The 27,413-nt window shown below is 40.7% G+C and overlaps 2 protein-coding genes across 2 annotated transcripts in view; one reads left to right on the forward strand and one right to left on the reverse strand.

Annotated features, from left to right (window-relative positions):
- st6gal2a (ST6 beta-galactosamide alpha-2,6-sialyltranferase 2a) overlaps nt 1-11,006 on the forward strand; it is a 30,936-nt gene extending 19,930 nt beyond the window's left edge. Inside the window, exons 4-7 of the mRNA XM_037240281.1 lie at nt 1,877-1,974; nt 3,420-3,521; nt 4,003-4,177; nt 10,596-11,006. Of these exons, the coding sequence (XP_037096176.1) occupies nt 1,877-1,974; nt 3,420-3,521; nt 4,003-4,177; nt 10,596-10,843 (623 nt within the window). The 3' untranslated portion in view covers nt 10,844-11,006. The remainder of the gene's footprint in view (nt 1-1,876; nt 1,975-3,419; nt 3,522-4,002; nt 4,178-10,595) is intronic.
- On the reverse strand, nt 7,800-26,968 carry tmtops2b (teleost multiple tissue opsin 2b). Its single transcript, XM_037240308.1, has 4 exons — nt 26,185-26,968; nt 17,889-18,214; nt 14,223-14,456; nt 7,800-8,015 (listed from the first exon to the last, which is right to left on the reverse strand). The coding sequence occupies exons 1-4, from the start codon at nt 26,555-26,557 to the stop codon at nt 7,803-7,805; spliced, it is 1,146 nt and encodes a 381-aa protein (XP_037096203.1). The 5' UTR covers nt 26,558-26,968; the 3' UTR covers nt 7,800-7,802.
- Nucleotides 26,969-27,413: the final 445 nt, after the last annotated feature.

Raw genomic sequence — 27,413 nt, forward strand, 5'->3', positions numbered from 1 at the left:
CTTGAATAATTTAACCTCCACAAGCTTTCATTCTGATTCAATATTATGCCTCCACTCTATTTGATGCCACAGAATTGACACCCAATATATTCTTGCGGGTTCCATTCACTTTCATGAATAAATGCTGCACGGTAACTATCAACCTATCACTATCTATATGTGTTGCTCCACCATTGGTGTTCAAATAGCTGTTGCATGACACCGATGCTATTTGTTTGGCTGCCTGTGGTGATTTGCATTGTTTGCTAACATTCAGCTGGCAATCTCTAGCACCAAGTTATGTGAAATACAGTTGTAATCGTCTGTTTTGTGTTTAGTTTGACAGTACATTTTTGGGAATAGCATTAAAGAGCTTGAAACCTTTTTAAGCTTTGTTCACTATTAGCTAAAAAAATACTGTCAATGCCTTCCAGTAAATGCCTTAGCGCATATGTCCTCTGCAAATAACCATTCCCGCACTTGGCACTTTGAGGAAAGAGAATAATTAGCAATGAACACAAAGCAAATGTATAAAAAAAAAAGTCTACAACATCAATGTCCAGCTGGGAGTTGTTGCAGATTTTGCAGTGGATCTGTGCACTTGTTCATTTTAATATCAACATTTTTCCTCGTCATAAAAAAGGTCACCAGCACAACACAGGAAGTTATAGTGTCACACACACACAGATGTAGATTGACCCTTTTTCATTTGACTGTGCTTATCATTATATGCTTGTTGTTTGCAATGGCGTGGACTCGTGTTGACAAAATATATAGTCTTGAAATGTAAACGTTAAAAATACTTTATTGCGTTACTTGTGGGGATGATCAATCTGTTCATCTGAACGATTCATGATGCATTGCGCAATGCATTACTGCCACCGTCTGGTCACCACTGCGAACAGCAGCTTTAGATACAAGCAATTTAAACACGCAAATACTTTTGGAAGACGTTACTTTTTAATTTTTATAGCTGTATATTTTTATATTGGTGTAATATTTATTATTATTATTATTATTAATATTATTATTATGTATTTATAGTCGGATATTTATGTGCATACATATTTATTTCATGTTTTTGGTAAGGCCTTTAAATGAAAAAAAGTTTCTATACACAGTGAAATAAGCTTTCATACGTAACATGCAAAATTTGCACCTTTATTTACATGTAGAAATAATAACATTTGTATTGTACTTGCACTAAACAATATGGTAATGTTTTAACTAGTTGGTCCTGCAAATTAACGCAAAGTTGGTTGAAGCTTGTCAGGAAAAGAAAGTTTTTCTCTTCTGTAGTGCCATCTTTTGGGCATCTGCCGGTAATTCAAGTCAAGTGTAATCAATAATACCTACCTCAGTTACCAAGACTGACCGTTAGAGGGCAATAGTGTGGCATGATTGTCACATTTGCCTCTGCAAAATGTCATGATGTTTTTCCACTTTATCTGATGTAAATGTGATTTATTGAGTTTTTATGATGACCCAACCACCCCACTCATTTTTATCTAGGCTTGGGACAGGCAGCGGCTGGGAATTGACATCATAAAGCCTATCCGCCTTTTTTTTTTTTTTCAAAACTATTAACATTTAATGTACTTCAACTTCAGCACACAACCAAACTCTCTCAAATGGTAACCATGTCCTCAGCCCACCTAAATCCAATATTAGTCAATCTACTGGGTCAAAAACAATTAACCCAACCTTGCCTCGATTTGTTCTAAATCCACAGTGAGTGGTTTTGTAAAACAACATAGCATTTGTGTGGCTGTGTGAACGAATGATACTTTTGTCTGCGACATGGCAAAGGTGTTTATCAACTCTGGCTTCTGCGAGCCATCATAGTGACAAAAAGTAGCAGGATGTCACTTAAACGTCATGGTATGTATGATTTCAGATGCTCATGATGCTGTGATTAGGTTCAACGCGGCCCCCACCGAGGGCTACGAGAAAGACGTGGGCAGCAAGACCACCATCCGCATCATCAACTCAGAGGTGAGAACACAAATGATAATAATGAGGTTGACAGGTGCTAACATACTAGAAGACGTTGATATCCTGTGGTGGAACACATAATGAATTATTCCTATAAATAGACACAATTTGGTTGCAGAAATATGGCCTTGCCTCCAGATAAGGGAAACATTTCCATCTGCTAGCAAAGCCAGCCAGGCAGGCAGCTGATAAGTGAAAAGAACACAACACATATGACAAGATCATCACTTCTTACCTTTGGAGTAGAAAGCCCAATTCGTCCACTTCTCTCCACTGTTCAAATGCCACACCAATGTATACTTGAATGTTTGCTTACTAGCAATCTTTTTTTTCCTCACTTGTCACGGTACTACTAGAAATGCCGTTGACTTCTGAGAAACGGTACATCAAAGTAATTCTTTTGGTCGCTACGAGAACAGGCTAACAAGATGATCGTTGAATATTATAGGTTTATTCTTATTCTTTTAAAGTAGCATTTTCTTCCCCCCATTATTCTTCAGAAGGTAGTCTCTCATACAAATTGTCTTGTCTTTAGTACAAATTGATTCTTGTCAAATGACGACACATTTTTCTGGAATGACACCTTTTATTTAAATATTTCCATTTTTTTACTTCTAATATTGAGAGTGAATGCTTAGAATTTTTAGGGATTCAAATTTGAACTGGCCTTGTAAAACTCAGACTATTGCTATAGTGTCATCAAATTGCGACTTCCTCTTCCAACATTGCGATCTTAAAAGTTTTCACCCTTTTGTCTTAATGTTTCATCTATTCATTCATCTTACAAAATGACGAGGGTCGTGGGGGCGCTGTGTTCTTGTGAAATTATGTTTTTGTGTTATTTAGTGTTATTTTTTTTTTTTAATAATTCATTCTCTGAAAGAGGATTGCTTTTATCATTAAAATTAAGATTTGCCTATTAATCATATTAAGTATTAGCCCTGATACTTGTATATTTGTACTGTACTTGTTCTCGGAAAAATGCATCAATACTACACTCTGATACCACCTCACCTGTAATGAAGCCATGTCACAGCATGTAAAGTAATGAGAACTACTTATATAGCTAACAGCTAGCTTGCTAAATGCTCGTTGCAATTGTGCTTGATTGCTGCTTATGCGAACAAAGGCGTAACTAAGTAGGGTCTCCTGCAGACATGATGAAATGATGTATTTCAAAGCAAATCTCTTGAGTTTATTTTACAGTGTCTTAGAACGAGATGTGTGACAAGACACTTAAGGAAAAAGTGATGCAAGTCTCAAAATATCTTTACGATAATTAGGAAAAAAACAATTGGGTGTTAAAAATGTCAGTAAGGACAAGTTGTTGCTCTAAAAAGTGTTATATTTGAGTGATGCATACATATTTGGTTCAAATAAAACATGTTTATCACAATGAAAAAACATCATGGCATTATCAAGTATCTGCGTTCTGTCTTCTACAGGTTATGGCAAATCCAAGGTTTCGCTTCCAGACTAGTTCTCTTTACAAAAATGTAACCTTGCTGGCCTGGGACCCCGCGCCTTACAGTCTCAACTTGAGCAAGGTTGGTTGGCCTATACAGTGATTCTTCACCACTTTGCGCTTTACCTTTCGCAAATGCGTGACGGGAGAGCGGCGTTTAAATACACCCTGATGGCGCGCCTCTGAGCAAATTGCATCACTGCAGATGTGACTGAGGAGGCGACAGCCGGCCGGCGGGCACGCGCGAGGAAAGAAGCGCCAACCGTTGCAGGAGACATCCGAAGCAAAAAAATCTTGAATTTTTTGTTCGAATACCGATTTGTTCGAGAACCGGGACGTTCGAATACCGAGGCTCCACTGTATTGATGGTGATTGTTGTATCCCAGGTCCATGTGACACAAATTTGGAGTGAATATGTATGTCATGTTTGTATTGTGCTGAAAGCAGTGCAGAACATTTTTCTTTTCTTGAGTTGTCTAAAAGTACTTTAGGTTGGAGCATTGTAATGTGTACCTTTCTGTGGTCTGATGCTGTGTTTTTTTACTCCCCTACTTTTTTGTCAGTGGTACACCAGTCCAGACTATGACCTGTTTGGACCGTATGCGGAACACCGCAAGTTGCACCCCGACCAGCCCTTCTACATCCTCCATCCCAGATATATTTGGGGCCTCTGGGATGTGATTCAAGGCAACAGTCAGGCAAACATTCAGCCCAACCCTCCCTCATCAGGCTTCCTGGGTGAGCACATCTCATCACTGCACATGTACCGTAATTTCCGGACTATAAGTCGCACCGGAGTATAAGTCGCACCAGCCATAAAATGCCCAAAAAAGTGAAAAAAACCCATATATATGTATATAAGTCGCTCCTGAGTATAAGTCGCCCCCCCACCCAAACTATGAAAAAAAACCGCGACTTATAGTCCGAAAATTACGGTAGTTCAAACAGAATACTAATTTGAATGATTTCACAATGGGGTAAAGGGGAGCCACAGCAACAGATAAACTTTTTGAAAATTTGTTACTAGATAAGCAAACAGGAAAACAAAATTCATCACATTTTTTCTGGCAAATGGAAGGAGCTGTGTTACACGTCACCCGCATTTGGCAGGTTGGGTGGTGTTTATGTCTCCAGCTGCAAATGTTTCATATTGTTGATTCCTCTTTTTTCTTATCTTTCAATTTCCATAAAACACACACACACATACATATATACGTGTGTGTAATGTGACCACTCTGTGTTCAATCTAACATCTGAGCCCAGTCGGACTGTAGACTAATCTCACAAGGTCTCCTGCATCGTAGCAATCAGTAGACAGTTTCCGCTCACTTTCGCCTTATATTGCAAAAAGCGTTTTTTTTTTTTATAATACAGATGTCACCGTAAGTGTCAAATTGCTGCCATTTTTTTGTCTCAAAGTGACATGTTTGTGGCTGTCGTACTAAGCAATGCAATTTTCACTCCTCAACTGTAAAAGCACCCTGACAGAAGTCCATGCCATTTCATTTAACATGGCAGCAACTTGTCTCAGTGATGTTGAATACAGAGAGCATAGAAACATGGTAGAAGCCCCCAGACATGAGTTTTTTTTTTTTTTTTTTTTTTAGTGAATGTGTGAAGAGACATTTTTACTTGGGCTACAAATGAAACAAAATCTTACTATTAATAATAATATCTATTGATGACTAAATCCTTGAGTGTCCAATTTTTATTTGGTTGTTTGTTAGCATTCATCTAAAACAAAATAAATTAAAGAAAAAAAAAAGATCTTAATTGCAGAAGTGTCTGACATTGCGGAAACAAAAGCAGGTGTGTCGGCAGTGATTATTTTCGGTTGATTTGTTTTTTGCTGTTGTTCAGCGCGCTTATGTCTCTGAGGAAAAAGCTGTTCTTGAGTATTTGTGCGGGCTTTGTCAGCTCTATAGCGTTCCGCTCAAATTTTGGAATATTTTCTCATTTGCAGCGACAGCGCTGTCACAATAATGCGTCCCGGCGCGCTGCGGTCGGACGGAAATGAGTTGTAATGAAGGCGGTATTTCAAAGAAAAATGTCCGGGGTGTGTCGTTCTGCTGAGGTAGTGGATGTTGGCGATGTCTTCCAGAGAGGGAAGAGGGCAGCCAGTGATTTTCTGAACAGTGTTGCTCACTCTCTGCGATAGCCTAATAGCCAGCATTCACACCTACAGAGCGCCCCATGTGATGTTTGTTATAGTTGTAAGTTACTTTACAAGTTCAGATTTTACACCAATCTTTGCAATGGTCAAACAGGATGCGAATGAAGCATGGACACCCTGCAGAGAATGTCCTCGTGTGAGCAATCAAGGAAGTGTAATAATGCCAGTTAGTGCCCAGAATTATTTAGGGAGAGGGGGAGGGGGTTCACGAAAAGATGGCAATTTTTCTTTTGTTTGACCAAAAATATCCAAATCAGCGCTACATTCCAATTAAATACGCGCTTTTAAACCAGCTTGTTTGCATGATTAATCGGGATTCTCCGAGAACCAAGCCATCTGTCACGCTTGCAGCAGCGAGTGCCTCTTTGTTGTCTGTTTAGCGTCATTTGCATATGATTTAGCTTTTACAGAAAAAAAAATTAATGCTCTCCTCAAATTGAGCATTCATCAACATCCACGCTGCTCTTTTCAAACGTTGGAGTGGATTAAATGAATAGACGGAAACTCTTAATGCATTACTTTAGAATAACTGACTCATCGGTTTGAAAAAAAAAGACTAAGTAATTTGATTGAAAACAATCATGTTTCATAAGACTCAAATTATAACGGCGTTTTATTTGATGACGCCACACACGAAAACAAGTCATGTTTTTGTTCTTGTTCCAGTTGGCTCGACAGGGACTCATTGTGACATTGTTTTACGTTTACATCTCAATACAGTCATGGGAATAAACATGTCCAATGTGTCGCTGTTGTTCCCGACAAGGAAATGGAGGGAGGCACTGAATGAGACGTTTACCGCTTTCATCAATTTTTCACGAGAATTAATATGATATGATAGTTTGTCAGCATCACGACAGTTGTGTATTCTGTATGATTGAGAGGAATACACACTAACCGGTGACACAATTCCATGGAATCCAACATAGGCCATTAAAAAGGTGGAAAAATCCTTGTCATATTTGCAGCTAGTTCACACGACAAGGGGTTATGTTCCATATAAATTATTTTTAGAGCAAAGGTGGAAGAATCTAATCAGTGTGTAAAATGTCTTGTTCAAATGGTAGGATTTTGTGATATGAAAAATGAGACAAAGATAAATGTCTTCTTCATATTCCAGCAATTTATTCTTCGATCTTTTTCATAAAAATTAAAATGTTATACAAATAACGTCGGAGCAGTGACTGCTATGGTCATTCTCGTAGGTGCAGGATTATGGGAGACTACTTTGTTATCCCCTTCTGGTTTGAAGTGTATCTGGCATCCAGCTTGGTAAGGTTTGCGTAACTGCATATTTCTCACAATAAGACAGAGTAGTGGCTTTATGTCACTGTCACAGAAATGGGCTTTTTTTTAGTCAAGTCATGATATGATGGCAACTGCAGTACCTCTGACCTGTTGTGATAGTCTTGTTTCTGAAAATTGGGATTTATTTTTTGATTTGGAGCACGACAACTCAGTGAATAGAACTTAAGGGGATTGGAGAATAATGTTTAGTACATGACATCCATACAGATATTAACGAGTAGAAGATTTCCAAGCAAGGTAATGGATTCCAACACAGTACATAACAGTGACGTCTGGTTCTCTCATTGGTCAAACTGATTAATCTCCCAAACAAATCATGCAAATGCTAATGTTAGCGCCAGGTCCTCCCTCATTAACACGCCGCTCACCAGAAGAGAGCAGAACCAGCACACACAAACACAAAGTTGAATTCGCTCGACCCTCACTGTGAGGTTGTACCGCAGCGGGCGGCAGATGGCCACGTAGCGCTCGGCCGACACCAGCGGCCGACGTCACTGTAGCCTCTGGACGCCTTAGTACTATACTCCACAGTCTCCACTTTGCTGCCATGACCCTCAGTCTCTTCTTGGATAAAGTGTGACTCCTGAAGTACTGTTGTTGTGTTTTTTTTTCTCACTGAAGGTAATGTGTCTCTTTGGGAATAACACTCGTGTCCACATACTGAACATCAAATCATATTGTGAATATTTAGCACATTAAGCACAATTGGAAAAATGCATAAGTCATGAAACACTAAGTGATTTTTTTTTTCCTGTAGATACATAAAAATCACATGTAAACAACAATAACCCTCCAATACCCGTTGGTCCATATTCCTCAGCAGTCCACTTGTTTCCGATAAGCGCAACCAACTGAAGCATTCCCACTTCTCGTCATGTCCGCTCAGGTCACAACTTCGGGGGGCGTGGTCAACTTGACGGTTGGCGCAGCGCTGCTTTTGAGCGTTTCGCTGGAGACGTGGGCGGCGCAGGCCACGGTGTTGCTGGAGATCCGTCGGTGGAGCTGAATGACGGTGGTCTTGGACGGCATGGAGGTGTTGCCGCTCTTTGCCGACCAGTGGTCGCAGTGGAACAGGATCAGGAAGCATCTGTAGAACTAAGAGGGCAGATGGGAAGTGGGTTAATGTCAGTGTAAGTGGAGTGACCCTGTTCTCACAAGCAGCAGCTGTGGGTTGATGGAGCATAAATCATTGCTTTTAAAGCACTTTCATTGCAGTGGGAGGAGGGAAAATGGCCTCCTAATGACCTGTTGCATGTCACGGAGTGGCCTCAGTCTGTCTGAGTGGTTTGCTCCAATGCCTGATTTGGAAACATCTGAAAGGTCTCGCAGAGGGTTTCCTGGATACCAACGAGCAGCGTTTATTCCTGCACATAAAGCCAATTATGGCTTATCCCATTTGACACAAGTACTGTGCAAAACCTACCACTACATGTGTTACTTTTATGATCTTGTTTCACAACATAAACTAAATGGAGAGCATATGCAGTGAGGATTACATGGAAAATTGTCTCGGGTTGAAAAATTGCTCGGCCCCTTGCAGTTCTGATGTTTAGCGTTTGACTTTGAGCTCCAGTGGTTAGGGGGATGAAATTACAGTACAGTACAGTAAATAAATGTATATTTTATTGCCCTGGTACCAAGGTGTGGAGGCTACTGATGTTAGCAACGGGTATAAAAGTGGTGGTGGAGAACACCCGTATTTAAAAGACGATACTTCGCTTTTGGTAGCTTTGCTGATTTATACCATGGAACATTTGGGAAAAGCCCGGCAAGCACAAAATAACATTTGGTTTAAGATATTAGAAGTGTTACGATAGGACACTAAGAAATCCATGGCAGTCGTTAACGCATAAAAGCCATCGTTTGTCTGATTTAGCGCACCCCTAGTGTGTCGCAACTGGATGTATCCACAATGCCAATCGTGCGTCACCTTGCGTTAAAAACTTGGCAACGCACACGTGAAAAACGGCTCTGAAAGTACCTAGCGGATAAATGCAGAATTGAGGAGGTTTTGTCATTGATGATATGGCAGGACTCCCATTTGTGACTCACTCTAAGTCAGTCCGTTCAGAAGCTCTGAAATTGCGGAAAGGACTGAGTTGAGCTTCTCAAACGCGTTCACACGAGCGGAAAAGTTGTCCCTGTTGCCACTCATCTTGCCATGCCGTGCTCTTTTCACCTTCCTTTCGGATACGCTATTTAAAGACCGATTAAATTCCGATAAATCCAGTGCATGCTACAGTAAATGCATCCATTCCTCACACAATGCATAAAACATGCAGCAATTTTGCATTTTGGCGGACCCGATTTATGGTGCGCCCGATTAGTCGATGAGCTTCCACAGCATCACATTCAACATAATGGCGTGGCCCTTCACCCTCTGAGTCATCTTGCGAGAAAGAAATGAGCGTCAGATTCAGAATGACAATAAAGAGGACGGGGGACTTGTGAGCCGAATAATAATCCTGCAACACAAAATGATCACCAGAAATCGACGGCTCAGGCTGGCGGTGTTTGTGTGAGGCAGATAACACAGCATGGACGGTAGCATGCCGAGCCCGCCTGGGCTTCAATGTTTTATGTATTCTGTCACTCAAAGAAGGCTTTGTTAACTATGCACACTATTTTGGCCCACCCGTCCTTCCCTCCAAATCTTACGCCAAACACATTTGTACCTGTTTTAACTGCAGACCACCATGGACAAAGCTGCATCTGCTGCACATCCAAATGGAAGGTTTTGATGTGTTCCCTAATCAGATTTCTGTTGTGACTGAGGGCATCTATCCATGAGGACATCCCAGAAGTACACTGGGACCAACATGTTTCTTGTGGGAAGAAAATTGAAAAATTGGACTTGGAATCAATCAAACAGCATGTAGCAAATGCAGTTGCACCAGAATTGATGATCCGCTAATCAGATTGAAATGCCGTGCGCACCCTGTTGCTCTAATTTGGAGCTTGCCCAGCAATCGATAAATATACGTGACTTCTTGTCAACAAATCATCTATTATCACTTTTGTTTGCTATTCCCAACGACCAACAAACTAAGGATTTTTATTATCACAATAAATTTGTATTATAAAGAGAAAGAAGATGGTCGTAGGGCCCTAATTTCACAGACAGGCTCAGCATAAAAACTGTGCCAGGTCTAGTTGAACGTGTTTGGGAATTTGGCAGACCGATTTGCGCCGATCATATACCCCAGATGTGCCTAATTTAAACCAGAAAAACAAAAATAGATTAGACCAGCTAAAAGCAGGTCTACGTTGTAGTGGAGGTGATGGAACGCAACGCAATTATCTGATGTGAGTCTTGATCCTGAGCTCCATGGACTTGTGTGGTTGGATGTCGTCGTATTTTATTCAGAAGTGTGTCAATCCCTCTTCCTCACTGTAGAAATCATTGAAGGCATTATTATTTTTAAGCATCTAGCAAGTTAGCTGTTAGTCAGCGCCTCTTGTCAGATGAAAATTCCTGAGACAACGTTTTGGAATATTTCCCAACCACCGGAAGGTTGAAGCGGAAATCTTTTTGTGGATGGAAAAATGAGGACACATCCATAGAATGGATTGATTTTTTTCACAACGTTTTCAGTGTCAACTTTACATTGCATTTATTTTCTTTGACATGAACCAACGCTGTGCAAATTTGAATCCTGAATTCTTTTCCTGCAGGGATCCTCGTGATGATGGCGCTGTGTGAACAGGTGCACGTGTACGAGTACATCCCTTCCATGAGGAAGACCGACCTGTGTTATTACTACGAGCGACTATTCGACACGGCCTGCACTCTGGGCGCCTACCACCCCCTATTGTTCGAGAAGAGTCTCGTCCTGCGCATCAACACGGGTACAGCGAGTGACCTGCGTAGGAAGGGACGGGTCACACTCCCCGGCTTTCGTACCTTCGACTGCGACGTCTGAACATATGCGAGCTGACTCACTGAGGCCATGTTATGTAACTTTGATCTTTTCTGGGCCCACTTGGGGTGAGGTGCAATAAAGCCGCTGGAGACGAGGAGGCTGCGATGGAAAGTCGGGAATGGGGCTAGATCTTACAGATTTGGATTAGATTGACAAAAAAAAACACAAGCCATAGCCCTTTAGGCTGGTAGGGGAATCAACAGAGGATTTGAGGAGAGCTTGTTTTCATCAAGATCTTCTTTGAGAATATATGCTGCCGGGGAACCTTGTGACAGCTCTGAAAAAGACATATCTTTCTGCGTTAGCTGAGCCACCTTAGCTGTGGAGATGACTTAGCGTAGCCACAGATTTTAAAGCGTTTTTAGGGAATTTTCAACAATGTTTTCATTGGTGTGAAAACTCTTTTTTTAATAGTCCGTGCGGTTATTCACTTGAACGCTCTGATGGGAGTGCTCCGACACGTTTTCTACTCATCTGAAATCATTCGAGATGTCATTGTTGTTATTTGGCTTTGGGGAAGTGTTCACTCCCCTTCAATGCTCCATTTGCCTGATGAAGCAACCGAATGCACAATGTGAAAAGCCTTGCCGATTTTCCCCACTCGCTTACCTACACTTAAAGTACATCCAGAACGTGCAGGTGCCTCCCAAGTTTTGTTGATGTGGTGGATAGGTGTCAAAGTAGTGACGAAAAGCAAAAAGAATTGTAGTAGGTTAGTGGGTAGGAAAATAGAGTCGATTATGGATACATTTCCGTGCATTCTTATGTATATGTATGTCTTACACTTGTTTCATTCTAACGATTGACTGCTGAATAGGTTGGGGGCATAATTCCTGTTTGAATCAGAGGTAGACAAAGTGAAACGGGATCAGCTGGGACGCACAACGCTGTTCTCCCATCACTTATAAACACGCAAAGTAGCGCATTCGCGAAAGTGCAAAGTGGCGAGGGATCACTGTACGGCTCTCCCTGAGTGGTTATTAATCCGTTAAGCAAAAATATCAAATCATTGTTAATCTTATCCTAGATTAGGCCAGAGAGATAGATAGGCCAGTTGGTTAAGATAGGCTCGAAAAGTAGGGCGGTAAATCAAGAAATCTGTGAACATGTAAGGATGGTAAAGCGAAATACACACACATACTGACAATCAGACCAAATTTGAGCAATATTTCCTCAATCTCTTCTGAATTAATCTGAATGCGTCCAAAAGATGATCTTGATCTTGCTCACAAGCAATGGGGGGAGGGGCTTTATATCCCGTTGCCATTGAGCTATAGCAAGCTCCTTTATTTCTGCACACAAATCTTCTATTATTGCTTAGTACGAGCTATCATCAGCGAGGAATGTTACCCGATAAAATCGGAAGCTTTGCTCCCGTCTTTGCCTGAGCAGATTTGATTTATTATGTTTTTCTACCGGTTAGGTCTCCATTGGGCAATATTACATTTCACAATAAGATAATGTGTGCTATTGTTATGAAATGATCCTCAACTGGTTGTTTGGTATAAAAAGTAAAGTGAGTTTTATATTAAATGGAAGATGATGGCTCTGGAAATAAATAAATCCGGGGCTTCTCACTGCTGGCTGTATAAAATACTCAATTTCCTCAAATAGTGGCCTGGCTACTGTAATAATTTCAGTTTGCCCATTGCTAACCAAAACAGCAGTACATTTGCAGTTTCTCAGATTAATATATTCGAATTTGACAAATGGAAATGTTTCTCGCTTGATGTCACTCGGTTGCTGTAAACAATTTTCCGGGTGAGTTGGTGTTAGCAACGCCTCACGATTAGCGTTGCACTTTTGCTCTCACTTCGATGTTGTGTGCATCCATGATTATGTCCTGAGGAGCAAGCTCCAGCCAACCTGCCTTGTTTCTCAGTTTGTTTTCTAGAATACTCCTTTTGTTCGCTAGCAAAAATAATAATTGACGTATTATTTATTTATTTATTTATTGATGAAATCTTGCCTGGCAATTGTCTTCAACACGCCTACGACTCATTCAAAATAGAGATTGAATATTATCATATATTGCCGCGTGTACACATCCCCAGGCCACTATATGAGAAAAGAAAGTATGAGCGCTGTAAAAATAGTAAAATATTTGATGGCTGTTCTTTTGACTGCTTTACAGTACGGCTGGTCTGTATGGATCAAATCTTGTGCTGTGGTACTGTATATTGCGATATTTCTTTAAGGGACCTGTTTTATGGATTCTTGAATCAGGTACTACAACACATCGACACACACACACACACACACAAAAGTGAATCTTTACTTGGATTTAGGCAATTCTGTCAAGGAATGGGCATAATAATTAAGGAATGGATTAATTTGTGGTTATAATTCAGTTTTTGATTGATTATATGCTGATTACTGTCTAAAGAAGGCCAAAGTAATATTCCACATAGACCTCGAGTTCTGGAAAGGAAATGGAAATTTAATTCGTATAGAGACTTGTGGTTTTAATAAGGGAATGAGTGTTATTGGGGCAATGTAGCCACTTTGATAACAACAACAAAATATATAGAAATAACTACTTTCCTGTATATAACTTATCTGAGACTCTTTAGACTCCGAAGCAACTAATTAAAAAAATCATGTAAGAAAGAGTGGAAATAAAAGCTCAAACTTTTTTTATTTTTATTTTAAATCAGAACCTAAGTGTTTTGTAATATCTTCTTAAAATTGAGATTTTTCCAGGTAAATTAGGAAAGGTGAAACAAATGCCACTGCTATTGCTGCTGCTGGGGATTTCTTGTGTCTGTGACACTGAAGGTGCAACAACCATTGAGTATACTGTACATACGTTTCCATGGAAGCACACGGCATGCAAACCAGGATGAGGGACTAAAAGTCTTGAAACTATGTGCTGTGTACTGTGCTCCAAATAGAAACCACTAATGTCATACTTGTCGTGAGAGGCTATGAGATGTATTTATCTGGTTCTTCTGCTTCGGGGAAGGGGGGGGGGGGGCTATTTGCATGCTCGTGGAGAGGCCAATTTAGCCTGGCTGCAGGGTAGCTCGGAATAAGTCCCTGGTAGCACTCATCGAATGCAATTATTTCATCCAAAGCTCATACGATTGTGCCAATATTTTCTTGTTTTTTCAAATCACATCTCAGCGAGTTAACGTTTTATATGACCTGTGGTGAAATTTGAGGGACTGTGCACCTCACTGCCTGTGACAACATCTTTTTTGATGCAGAAGAAATGAAGCAACACCACTTTCACCCCTGACAGCCTTACAGGGTGTTCTTGTTGACTGCTTTGCACATTTTCTTATTACACTTGAATCAATATTTGCAATTTGTATGATTTCAACTTCCTTTTCTAACAATGTAAATAAACATTCTTCATGTCAAAAAGTTGACTGACCTGCTTGTTCATGAGGATGTAGATAAGCGGATTGATGACAGTGCTGCTCTTGGCCAGCAAGGACGGCACCACGCTGGCCACGGGGCTGATGATGTCAGGTGGGCCGAACGTCGCCATCATGGCCACCACACCGTACGGCATCCAGCACAGCAGGTAACACGCAGCCGTAGTCAGGACCATGAACAGAATGTGGTACTCTCGTCTTCGAGCTGCTGTCTTGCGGATCTTACCAACCTGTGGCAAAAAAGAGTTCAAGGATGAATTCATTTTATCGAATTCCATTGATTACCCCGTTTATTCTCATTAGATTTGTGGGTCTTGTTATTACTACATGATTAAATAGAATGTTTTTGATTCAGTTCACTGGGAAATCGATGGCTAAATGTCATTCTTCACAGAGGATAAAGAATATATGTGTAGCATGATGCCAGCACCAGAGCCTACATAACAGATTATTTCCATGACGGCGTTAGGGTTACTAAAAGTCAACACGGACCTGGTCATGCTATAAACATTATTTTTCTCCTATTTGAACTTGTGAACCAAAAGGCTCCCCCCAACGAGCTGGAATAAAATAAAGTGTAATTGTTGCCCACATTCAACCACACACAAATACGGACCCTTAACCACTTATAAATACAGCATCTAACATCAATATGCCTAGATGATCATATTTCTTTTGGATTGGAAAATACACAGCAATATGAAAATACTGTCGCTTGCCTTTCAGTATGATACAGTCAAATTCGGTGCCATTAAAAACTACAACCATCAAAATGAAATTACTTTGATGAACAGGGCAAACATCGTGCATGAATGTTAAAATTAGAGCCTAAACCAGGATAATCTTTCTCTGGAAAACTTCATGCAGAGGCATCTTTTTGAGACAAAGGCAAACATATCAAGTCGCCAGGATTTAGGACTTTCATAACACAAATACATCTGATAATGATCTTAAGCGGCCTGGTGGGCACTCATGTGAATAAATCCTGCGTAATACTCTCACGGTTTAGAAGGGATTGGACCGTCAAGCGGGGATTGTCTTTGAAGCATGCACTTGCATATAATGAATCATCTTAATGTCCACGTTGACCTTTTTTTTTTTTTTTTAAATGTTTTTTGGTTTTACAGGACTCTGGTCCACACATATGTGAGACATTCAAAGTGATTCATGTTTCTTGTATTTTTTATGATATGTATATTTTAAATTAATTGCCCGTCCCAGACACAGACCTTATTGCAAAAATGTATTTTGACATTTTGCAAGCGAAGTATATTTTGTAAACACACCCACGCTTTAAAAAGTGGGTCTCGGTCCATTTCTTTAATTCGCATCAGGATTCGTTTGCGCGTATTCACACCTGCACAAAAGGTCCGGACCAGCGTTCCAATCGAACCCTGGTCCGTCAAACAGTCAGGTCTGAATACATCCCAAGTAGTTTGGCTAATGTAACTCACTCAGTGATTTTAGTAAGTGCATTAAAAGCGGCTTATGCACAGCGAATCGTTCCGGTAATAAAATAAGATTGATTACGACCTCGGAAAACGACACCTCGACACCCGGGGGCAAGCTGTGCATTAGGTACATAAGCCTTGAGTTGGGATTTACCTGACTATAACCCACGTCACTGTGATGTCACAGTTTTAACTGGAGGCAAAAGAAGGGAAGCCAGCAATAAACACAGGTATTTGGAATCCAAAGGATGACCACGGGACATTCCACTTGATTGCCACTTGATTTATGGACTGTCAATCAAAGTAGTCAGCGGTGGATATTACATTGATGTTACGCTATCATGTTATCTCATTTGTTAGCAGTTGACAAATGGAGCCGGAGCTGTCGGTGACATTTGGAAGATGGATGTTCAGCTCACGAGAGCGAGTGTTTCTTGGCAGTGAGACGTTTGAACCTATACCCTTAAGAAATGTGTTCAGGCGTTCACTGGGTTAAAAACAACCCAATATGGGTTAAAAATTGAGCCAACAAAACAATCCAGGTGAAGCCAATATATCTTCCTGTTTGTGCCTCTACGCGTTTATTGTTTTTCATTTATTAGCCTGGATTTCCATGAGAAGTTTGGTGACAATCAGTTCTTTGATGGTCATTGAAATATTAGATAATTGCAATCATTCTAAATGGGATGTTGTGGAATCGTATCCAGTCAGAATGCAAATCAGTCACTCTTAATCGGGATTTCATCCAGATTAAATACATTAATCAATCGAACACAATAAATCCGATTTGATATCTTTTACAACATAATATACTGTAGTAGATGAGGTTGTATGAAAATCAGATGGTTTCTACACATCATCTCTTCACTGTGGGTATTCTTGCAAGGCTCTGCAAAATAATTTATAGACTGGAATGGGATTCGAATTTCTGCTGATGTGACTGCATGCGTGGCCTTGTGTTAGTTCATCATCTTGCGACCAGAAGCTGTTTCACCATAATGGATTCTACATCTGCTCAGAGGAGACCATCGTCAAGCACACCCCAGACGCCTGCAGTTTCTCAGAGAAAGGCTAAAAAAAAAGGAAAACTACACACGCAATGGAGTAAGCAATTTTTTTTTTTTTTGGGCCACCAGTGGCAGTAGCAATTAAAAATTCAAAGCCCTGCGGAGCACAGCTTTAAATTTCACTCTAGAAATAAAATAGTAAAGATCCAACTGAATACGTGCAGACACATACTGTATCTGAATGCACGTAAAGATCCAATTGAATATGTGCAGACACATACTGTATCGGAATGCGCAATCAGTTGTCAAACTAATCAGGATTTGATCTGCTTCAAACTGAACTGATGTGGAAATGCCCCAAACCAAACAGGAAGTTCCCTAAAATGAACAAGTTGACCAGAAGTACCCCAAAATGAACCGGAAGGTGGCCAGAAGTGCCCCGATTATAACAGGAAGTGTCCCTAACTGAATAGGAGGTGATACAGAAGTACCTCAAATGTTTAAAAAAAATAAATTAATTAAATGATCAAATTAAGATATTATGGTTTCTGTTGGGCGGCTCGGTGGCGCACTGGCTAGCACGTCTACCTCACAGTAAGGAGGGTGCGGGTTCGATTCCACCTCCGGCCCTCCCTGTGTGGAGTTTGCATGTTCTCCCCGTGCCCGCGTGGGTTTTCTCCGGGCACTCCGGTTTCCTCCCACATCCCCAAAAACATGCTTGGTAGGCCGATTGAGCGCTCCAAATTGCCCCTAGGTGTGAGTGCGTGTGCGGATGGTTGTTCGTCTCTGTGTGCCCTGCGATTGGCTGGCAACCGGTTCAGGGTGTCCCCCGCCTACTGCCCGATGACAGCTGGGATGGGCTCCGGCAACCCCGCGACCCCCGTGGGGATACAGCGGTACAGAAAATGGATGGATGGTTTCTGTTGTTACTTCTAATTTCCATGTTTTGACTGATTCGTAGTAAAAAAAAAAAATCCGACCGGAACAAAACTTGTGCTTGTTTTGCACGCTCAAAAGATGTCAAACCAGGTTTCATCCTTGTTAAATCCAGACTGCGCACTTATTTGGCAGCAATCATGTTCATAGCCTTATCAGTATGTCAAATAATCCATCCATTTTCAACACTGCTTATCCTGTTCAGGCAGACCACACCCTGAACCGTCGAGACGAACAGCTAGTTAGAACACGTGCACAAAATGTCTACCTGTTTGACAGCCCAGAGCAGCCTGCCATAGCAGTAGATCATGACCAACACAGGCAGCCCTAGGCAGAAGATGAAGAGACAGATGACGTAGGCGTGCGACTGGGTTGTCTGGACTGTCCAGGACACTGAGCAGCTGGTTCCGGCTCCCTCCACGCCGTAGCTGCTCCAACCCAACAGCGGCGGCACCGTCCAGAACAAAGAGTAGAGCCACGAGCCTCCGACGGCCATCATGGGCTTGCGGTAGTTGGGCCCCCGCTTGTTGTACACAGTCAGAGTGCTGTAGCGGTCGTAAGAGAGGATCACCAGAGAAATCAGCGAGACGATACCTGGAAATGCACAGGACGGCACGTTAGAAAGTAGAATGTGCTCAAGTGTTAACAAGTGCAATATGTGCTCATTTCGCCGTCTTTGGTCAAACTGTTTGATCCCGGAATGGATCAATACGTTTCCGTGAACATCCGCTTGTATACCTTTGTGTGACTCATAATGTCGCGACATCTCTGCTGCAACCTGATGATGAAACTCTGAGACAATGAACTCAGTGGCCTCTAAAGACATCCGGTTTGAAAATGTTTTCTCAGTCTCTTTATATAAAAATGTGCATAGCATGATGAAGTGGACTTTTTATATACGAAATAGAAATGAAGCAGAAAATGTATTTCAAGATTCATGGACCAAACTCGGCTTGTGAATGTAGCCACACTTGTTAGCAAGCAACCACTTTGCAAAAGGTGCACACAAAGCATTTTTATTATTCTTGTTTTGAGCTCAGTTCACAATATGTCTTAAGAACACTTTATCTTGTCTTTTGAAATAAAAGGTGAGACACTTTTAAGACAATATAAGAATGAATTGTATTTTTGCTTGCAGAAGCAGAACTTCATTACTAAGGTGCCAAATTACTTTCAATTTGTGCAGCAGATCCGTGTGGTGCATGCAATGTACATATTAGCAAATACTATCATTCTGATATTAGTTGAGTGATTATAACTCCTGCCACAGTACTGAAGGAAAACGAAAACCAATAATCACATTTAATATTGTTCTTTAAAAATAGTCAACTATTTAAAGTTGGGTTCCCGATGCCTCTGCCAACTGATTGCGGGATTATGGTCATTGGAATTTGGCTCCACAGTTATATAATTTGTCATTTTGTGTCATGTTGTTCGCTAACAAACACAGTCTTCAAAAATTAACCAGCTAAAGAGGAAATAAAACATTTGGAGGGGAGCAGATGCTTTAAAAAAAAAAACTTTCACCCCCCTCCAGATTGCTGCTATTGACATTCTGATGAAAAAGTAGCAGTGCGGTCGGGGTATCAATGGCAACGGATGACCGATAAAACTGCCAAACACAAACCGCTATAATCAGAGACTAGAAATAGCCTTGGACCGCAGGAAATAAACTAAGCGTCAACATTTATTGAGTCATCATGGACCTTTTCTCGCGGCAGAATAAATGGTTTCATTCATTACCTGCTTTTCCATAGCAAGGCCACCGGAAGCCTTCAACCGTATGAAATTCCACTCTTGCACTAATTGAATGTTGTTACTGTAAGTCACCATCAAAATAATAGTTTCTTACGCATTACTCTCTCTGATCATTCTATTAATACTCGTATGCTACTATTGAGTTTCTTAATTTCACACTGTCTAAATCTAAAGGGAGCATATAATAAATGCATGTAGTTGAGTCTCTGGCGTGCATAACATGAAACTGTGAGTGTGACTTGTGTATAAAATATTAACATCCCGGTTAGGTCTGTGCAATACCTCCTTCGTCTCTGTTTAGAAACGGTCCCTTAACTTGAGCCACAAAATCAACCGTGGCTTATAGCATTTCAGCCACAGATTAACAATAAAACATTGTCACTGATTCGTTCTGGTCTTAAATGAAAAATAAGAGTACCGTAATTTTCGGACTATAAGTCGCGGTTTTTTTTCATAGTTTGGGTGGGGGGGGCGACTTATACTCAGGAGCGATTTATATACATATATGTTTTTTTTTTTTCACTTTTTTGGGCATTTTATGGCTGGTGCGACTTATACTCCGGTGCGACTTATAGTCCGAAAATTACGGTAACACTAATGCCAAGGCTTATGTTTGAGTGACATTCAACCAAGCTGAGTGATATCTAATCCAAAGGGGAAGCGTTTTATACAGATCACAAACAATTAAGATCGGATCATCACAAGATTAAAATGCATTATTCTTGGAGTGTATTACTAAGGGCTTATTTGACTGCACTTATCCCCCAAAATAGGTAGCCTACGGTACAATAATATATACTCACAACCTAAATAACGTGAATTTTTCATTCAACTGATTGTTCCCTTGGTAACATCTGAAAAGGAACAACGAACGTTACCAGTGATCCTCCTACGTCATTAATGTAATGGAGTTTGATGAAGTCAAGGAGGAAACGACCTGTACAATTTGCCCTTTGTTTGACTGCGTTCTTGTTTGACCTTATGTTCAACGTCTGCGAATGGTCGTTTTCTGATTCCATGAAACACACAGTTTGAATGAATGTGCCTTGAACATATCACTTCATCTGAAACAAAAAGCCAAGGCTCTGTTTCTCCAATTTCATACTATAAGGGTGTTGTCACGATCCGTCTCCGTTCGCCGTCACCTGCCTCTCGTGACATGTCTCGTATTTAAGTCCTGTCTGCGTGTCACTCCCCTGTCGGATTGTTTTCGTCTTTGTCTTGTCTTTCTGTTCAGTTATTCTCGTCCCTCGTCGAGCCTCTAGTCTGCCTTTTGAGTTTCCCCTCAATAAAATCAGGTCCAAGCTGGTCGCCCAGCTCCACTCATTCCATGACAGGTGTAATAAACACTTGCAAACATGACACAGGAAGGGTTGATCTGATGTAAAGTGATCACAGTAAACTGTGGAATTCACAAAGCATCACATTTGGTGAGTAAAAAAGAAAACAGACAGACTGTCTAAACCAAGTAAACAGAGCACACCTGTGTTATGCCAAACAACAAATGGCCTGATTCCGTGTCTAAAATCCTGCCATAAAAACGAGAAGGGATATTCAACATCATTATGTTCTGTGATGCAAACTTCTCAAATTCAGCAACATTTTGCGAGGGCGGGGGGCAAAGAATTTATTTGAAAATTCCTGGATCACAACAATGTTTACTATATTTTTTTATGACAAACTGGGTTAAAACGCTTATTCATATCAGTGTATTAGGGAAAGAAATTATTTTGGGAACACAATAAGTAGCTTTGGCATAACAAACCTTACCCCCTAATGAACATCAACTGAGTTACTTTCAAGTGACATTTCCTTACTTTTTCCTACTTTTTGAAATTTAGTGCGTGTGACATGAGGCTAAGAAATACACCAAAGCCAGCTGTTGTCTCATTGCGTGATGGAGCCACTGCCACAAGCCATATGCTTTAGCATCCTTTCAAGACAAAATTATAAATAAACAACGAGTTCTCTTCAGAGAGTGATTTAAAGCAAACTTTCATCGGTGCCCAAAAAAAAAAAAAAAGTGCTGTTGAATTTGTGTGGGCTCAGTGAATGCTCCAAACAACTAACTGTGAAGGTTGCAATCCCAAATTGGTCGTTTCGATTAAGCCAGATGGTGTCCGCAATCACTCGTCGGGGTGGATAGCGATGTGTCTCTTCAGGATGGAGGCGAGCAGAACAGAACAGCAGGAGCAAACAATCAGAAGCAGTTACAGGAACCCCAGGAAGACACACAAGCAAAGCACACAGAGAAAACCTTGTAGTTATTCTCGAAACCCTTCGTAAAAAAAAAAAAATATATATATATACAGTGAAATCCTTGAAACGAGTCGTGACTCAAGACTAGGCTTGTCACGTTGGGGTGCTAATGACCTACCATGTGTCACTGTTTGTTTTAGTTCCAAGATGCATAAACATACACAGTATGAATAATATTCATTATGGAATGTCACAAATTCTTCACAAAAGTGAATTATACACAGGCCATGAACAATCTATGACTGTATTCATACTTCACCAGTGAAATTTCAGTGTGCCTGTATATTTCAGCTCCTTGGTTGTCAATCAGCCTCCGGGAGAAAATTTGGAATGCCATATTTTCCCCCTTGGCTTATGGGTTATTATTGAACCCCTGTGAATTCCGCCTAGCAACATGTCTCTTGATCTAATGTGAAAAGGCAACGTTTTGATCTATGCTGCTCTAAAATTGTTGTGAATGCTTTGTGTGATTTACAACTCTGATGGTGGAAGCAAAATTACCAGCGGGGTAAAAAAAAGCACATTAGACCATTAGAGTCGTTTTCTTGGAAGGGTGCCTGCCTTAGTGGTTGGTGCCTCACATTTAATCCCACACTAAATTGACCTTAATAATGAGGTTGGTGAGACACTGGCATCGGATGAAACAAATTGTTATTCATTCAAATCTAAAAGATTTACCTCAAATGAGAAATGGGCATAAATAATAAGATTCAAACTGTGGTGAGATACCCACTGAGATGAACTTTGGTTTGATGTATCACATCCAACGTCTTATCATTGCCTCTGCTTTTCTGCACTGACTGCCAAATCTCTTCAAAGTAAATGAAAGTAAATGTTCAAGGACGACTTTCAAGGCTGAGTTGTACTACTTTCAAGGCTGAGTTGCACAAACCTGTATTGTGACTCTTTCAATTTAAAAATCGTGGTCGTTTTGTTCTTGTGTTTACTTGGCTGTGGTTCCACAGTCAGACAATGACAGATAACGTTGAATTTTACCTTCGCCACTTAGTATCTCAGTTCTTTGTAATCACTGAATAGCAATTGCCAGTCGAATGCTATTTGTTGGCAGTGATAAAATATCACTGTAAAGTGAATTAGGAAACTATTTGGGGGGGGATATAAATGACAAAAAGGTTGTTCACCACTCAATGCAGTCCAGACTTCCAGTTATTGCAGCGCTACATTTTATTTCATTTGATAAGAAAAAATGGCATTTTTTCTACATTTTATTTCATTTGATAAGCAAAAATAGCATTTTTTATACTGCAATATATATATATATATTAATGTGTGTGAGTGTGTGTGAGAAAAAAGTAACAGTTTAACAACAGTCCATAAAATTTGACATGCATTTTTCATGCCAACTGCTGGTTCCTGCAGGGTATTGCACACTCATGCATAACCACGCAGGGTTGTCAATATCATGTCATAGATGTATGTCTCATATTATATACAGAATAGGCTACACAACAAACTGATGACTAACTAGTTTTGAAATCAGAGACGAGTAAAAACTGTTCATTTTTTTAAAAAGAGGAATGTAACGAGCAATATCTCTATTTTTTAAAAATGAAGACAATTTGCAATTGTAGTATTGACACAAAGTCGATGCACAATTTGTCTTTGCGAGCCAAATATTACACTGCGGTCCAAATATGGCCCGCGGGCCAGAGTTTGACTTCCCAGGCATAGAGCATTCCAAATAGCCTACCAAGCAACAAGTATTGCAAAATTGTATTTTTAAATCGTATTTCTCTGTATTCAACTATTCAAATAACTACCAGCACATAACTGTGAATGAGATTCATCAATCTGACAATCTTAGAGATGATTCATAAGACTCATGTATTCTATTTTTTAATATTTACATCTTCTAAACTTCAGCTTTTTTTCACATTTTTATTTAATAATTCTGTATATAATAGTCATAATAATTATGACCGCTGCATACTCCAATTTCCCTGTGTGGAACAAATAATGGAATATCTTATCTTAAAACAAATTCTGTGCTCTTAGCTTCAGAGCTTCAAGGGTATCTCAGAATTCCATCTGGCCTCAATGCAATTTGAATTTTATCTGAACTCACCACCAATTAAGTATCTTTTTGCCACAAGCAGAGATAGACCGACCATGTGCTGTACTGACTTTATTGGGGGAAAGTGGAAAGCTGGATTGCGGGCTTGGCTTGGCGGCTGAAAAGGACCAGCGAAGGACAGGAACCAACCTGACGGAGAGAGCGCGCAGGGCGTGGAGGGTTGCAGCTTATAGTCCGAAAAGTACGGTAGGCTGTTTAACAAACGGGTGCAGGTGATCAGCTCAACTGCATGGGCGTGGCTGAGAACGATTGACGGCAAGGAAAAGCCACCGTCATGTCTTTCATTACCCAGGAATGAAATGGAAATCGGGTTTGCTCTCTTCCAGGTGACTTTTTTTTTTTTTAATGGTGCTGTGTCAAAATTCAATATTTGGTGGACTCCTAACAGTTGTTAATACATTTTCCCCTGAGAAATGTTAATACATTTTCCCCTGAGAAACACCTGATGATGTAGTGGTTCACATGATTGCCTCTGTGCAGACATTGTGGGTTCTATTCCTACTTCAATGCTGTTTTGAATGTTAGTGTGACAGCTAGATAGGCTCCAGCGACTCTTCTTTTCACATATGACACAATGCTAACTTACATCAGAGATGTCAATGTGATTGGTTTGCACTCAGACAGTTCCAAGAAATCACTGTTGAGTGTGATTGGTGAATCACATAAGATTGGGAATTCAGAACATCGACACAAGCAGATAAAAGAAAAAAAAGTATTAATGCATGAGATGTCCTTCACCTCTCTTTGTGCAATACATTCTAGGCTTCCACTTAATGTGCAAACACATTTTCCATCTATTGAAATGCTTCTTGCGCTTTTAGAGGTGTGAAATTAGCTCCATTTTTGACAAAGATTGTTTGTGTTGGTTTTTGTTGTGAGGTTGTTAAAGCTCCTCAGTTCTCTCTCGCATTAGTTCGGCAAATATATATTTCTAACTTCTGTGAATGAGCTCAACATATCCATTGGATGTAAAATGGCACACTGGGCAACTGAGAATTGGCTAGTGGGCCACATCTAGACAAATGTTGAGGCTCTTTTTTGTTATTCTTTTATAAATTGATCATATCTCTATTCATGTTGGGCAATTCTGAGTAAACATGTTGTATAAACAGTTCTAAAAAAAAAGAACAGATCAGATTTAAACACACAACCATACAATTCTGTCGCGAATGCGCTCAAGATTATGAGTTTGTTAGTTCCTGCGATCCCTCCAACATATGCCTGAGAGCCATTGAAGTCAGAAGAGCTTTTGGCAAAGCAAACAGATAAAGCAATGGAACGTGACATGAATTTATGAGGTCTTCCATGTTCCTGTCTTGTCTCATTCCTTAAGTATTCATCTCCACCTGTTTTCATCAGCCCAGTCCACTGAGTCAGCCAATCAGGTCCTTCAACCATTCATGTCTTGTACCTTGTCCGATCAGTTATCTCGTATTCAGTTTCATGCAAGTTTCTGTTGAGGTTTCATATTGATCAAAAAAGTAAAACACGGAGTCATCAAAAGACTAAACTAACAAACCATGATTGCTCACTGAATGGTAAACCTGTGACTCAAAGTTCAGAGGTCATGGATTGGCCTTCCTGTGTTGCAAGTGGATGTTTGTCACCATACCTGTGTGGGTTTCTTCCTGGTTTTCTCCCATATTCCAAAAACAACCATGGTAAATTAATTGCCGACTCTAAATCGAGCAATCGGAGGCCAACGTTTGCCCTCGACCAGAACTCACTGAGACCAAGACAAGACCAAGACTTTTTGGGGGGTTGAGACCGAGTCAAAGCCAAGCCAGAAGAAAAGCAGCAAAACCACGACCATAAAGTAGGGACCACAAGTAAAGACTATTCTTTTTCTTTTCAATACATTTGACAGCCAACACTTTCAAAGGACAAAAATCTCAAATATAAAGTTTTAAAAGTAAATGATTGCAAATAATAATAATAATACATTCTTGTATGGATTTTCCTCCTCATTATCACATAAATGAAGTTAAAGAATAGCAAATCAGTGTAGCGTGCAGCCTAGACAAAATCCTGAGACAAGGCTTATTAGAAGAGTCCAAAAGACAAAGACTTTCAAAATGTGGGCTTGAGTTTGCTTAAGCGCAAGTTTGCCTGCTCGCTATAGGCCATTTATTTAAATATGTATTTAAATATTTACTTATTTAAATATTTGTTGAAATGTTTATTTGCATATTTATTTAAATATTTGTTTAAATATTTATTGACACATTTATTCAAATGTTTATTTGAATATTTATTTGAATACTTATTTATTTATTTTATGATTTCTTTATTTAAAGATTTATTTAGTTTTCATTCATTTATTCATTTGTTTGTTTGTTTGTTTGAATGGGAGGGTCAAATATAGGCACAACCTTCTCTGGACATCAAAAAAAAAAACTTTGGACGGAGCGAGGTGTAATGAAGTGTCCACAGACCGTGTCTGAAAGCTTACCGAAGCAGGAATTGATGAAGCCGTACCAGCTGCAGCCGCTGGAGCCGAGGAGCCAGCGTCCGTGGATGCTGGAGACGAAGCTGAGCGTGGTGCCGAACACGCACACCAGCATGTCGCTCACGCTGATGTTGAGCAGCAGCATGTTGACGGGCGTGCGCAGCTTCTTGAACTTACAGAAGAGCAGGAGCACCACCAGGTTGTTGAGGAAACCGAAAGTCATGATGAAGCCCAGCACCACGGAGAGCACCGCGAAGCCGGTGGGAGACAGGCGCGCCTCGACCTCCACTGACGGCTCCGCCAGCTCCGGGTCGTCGCTCAGGTTGGAGCCGCTCAAGTTGAGAGCCACCTGGCCCGAGAACATTCTGGCGTCCATGCATGAGAGCTTGGCTGCACTTTTCGTGAGTTTACAAGATCTTTGCGCGCATTCCTTCCAAATTCCACTGCTCGTGATGATGAGGGTGATGCCTCACAGTCCCACCTGTTACTTCCCATCCAGCTTCTCCATGTCTATCTGAAAGGACCGCTATTACTTACTGCTTGTGCCCACGATCCCGTTTCCCCCCCATTTCCTCCGCGCTGCAATGTAATCCACGCGTGCGGTTTTGCGTGAAAGTGCGCCTCACCGCGAGGTCCGGTATCTTTTTTAAAGGCGCCTTTGACGTCATCCGCGCGTCGTGAGCTGCAGGAAAGGGTGGGCAGAGTGGGGGCAACCTTCTTTCAACTCGTCCCTCGTTTTTACTTTAGTTCTTTATCCCTCCCCTCATCCTTCATGATGAGGTGCTGTTAAAAACCTATTTTCAGTCATGTCCATTACTCATACTGTCAGCAAGACGGAGACATCATCATGACTATTTCTGTCCCCCAATAGCCAAATTACACCAAAACAAACCGAAATCCGGCACATATTGGCAACAATTCACATTTTCCACGTTGTATTACTGTGCAAAGCTCACACCACAACATTCCAGATGACTCCATTGTAGTAGACCTCTCGCCATGTGTATTGCATATTTTAGTCTTATAGCCTTGATAGATAGTATATTATTAATACAATAATTACTTGGAAGGTAGTTTGCTATTGTGCGCCGTCTGCTTGTGCTCAGCATTGGCACATCAGAGCCTTTGTCAGGGTATCGGAGGGGAAGTTTTCGGTCGATTGCATATGTTGAATGGCAAGTCATCGCTGCTTTTCACGTGTTCCCCCCCCCCCCCCCCCCCCCCCACCACCA

This window comes from Syngnathus acus, chromosome 21 (genome assembly GCF_901709675.1).
Source record: "Syngnathus acus chromosome 21, fSynAcu1.2, whole genome shotgun sequence".
Taxonomy (NCBI): Eukaryota; Metazoa; Chordata; class Actinopteri; order Syngnathiformes; family Syngnathidae; genus Syngnathus; species Syngnathus acus.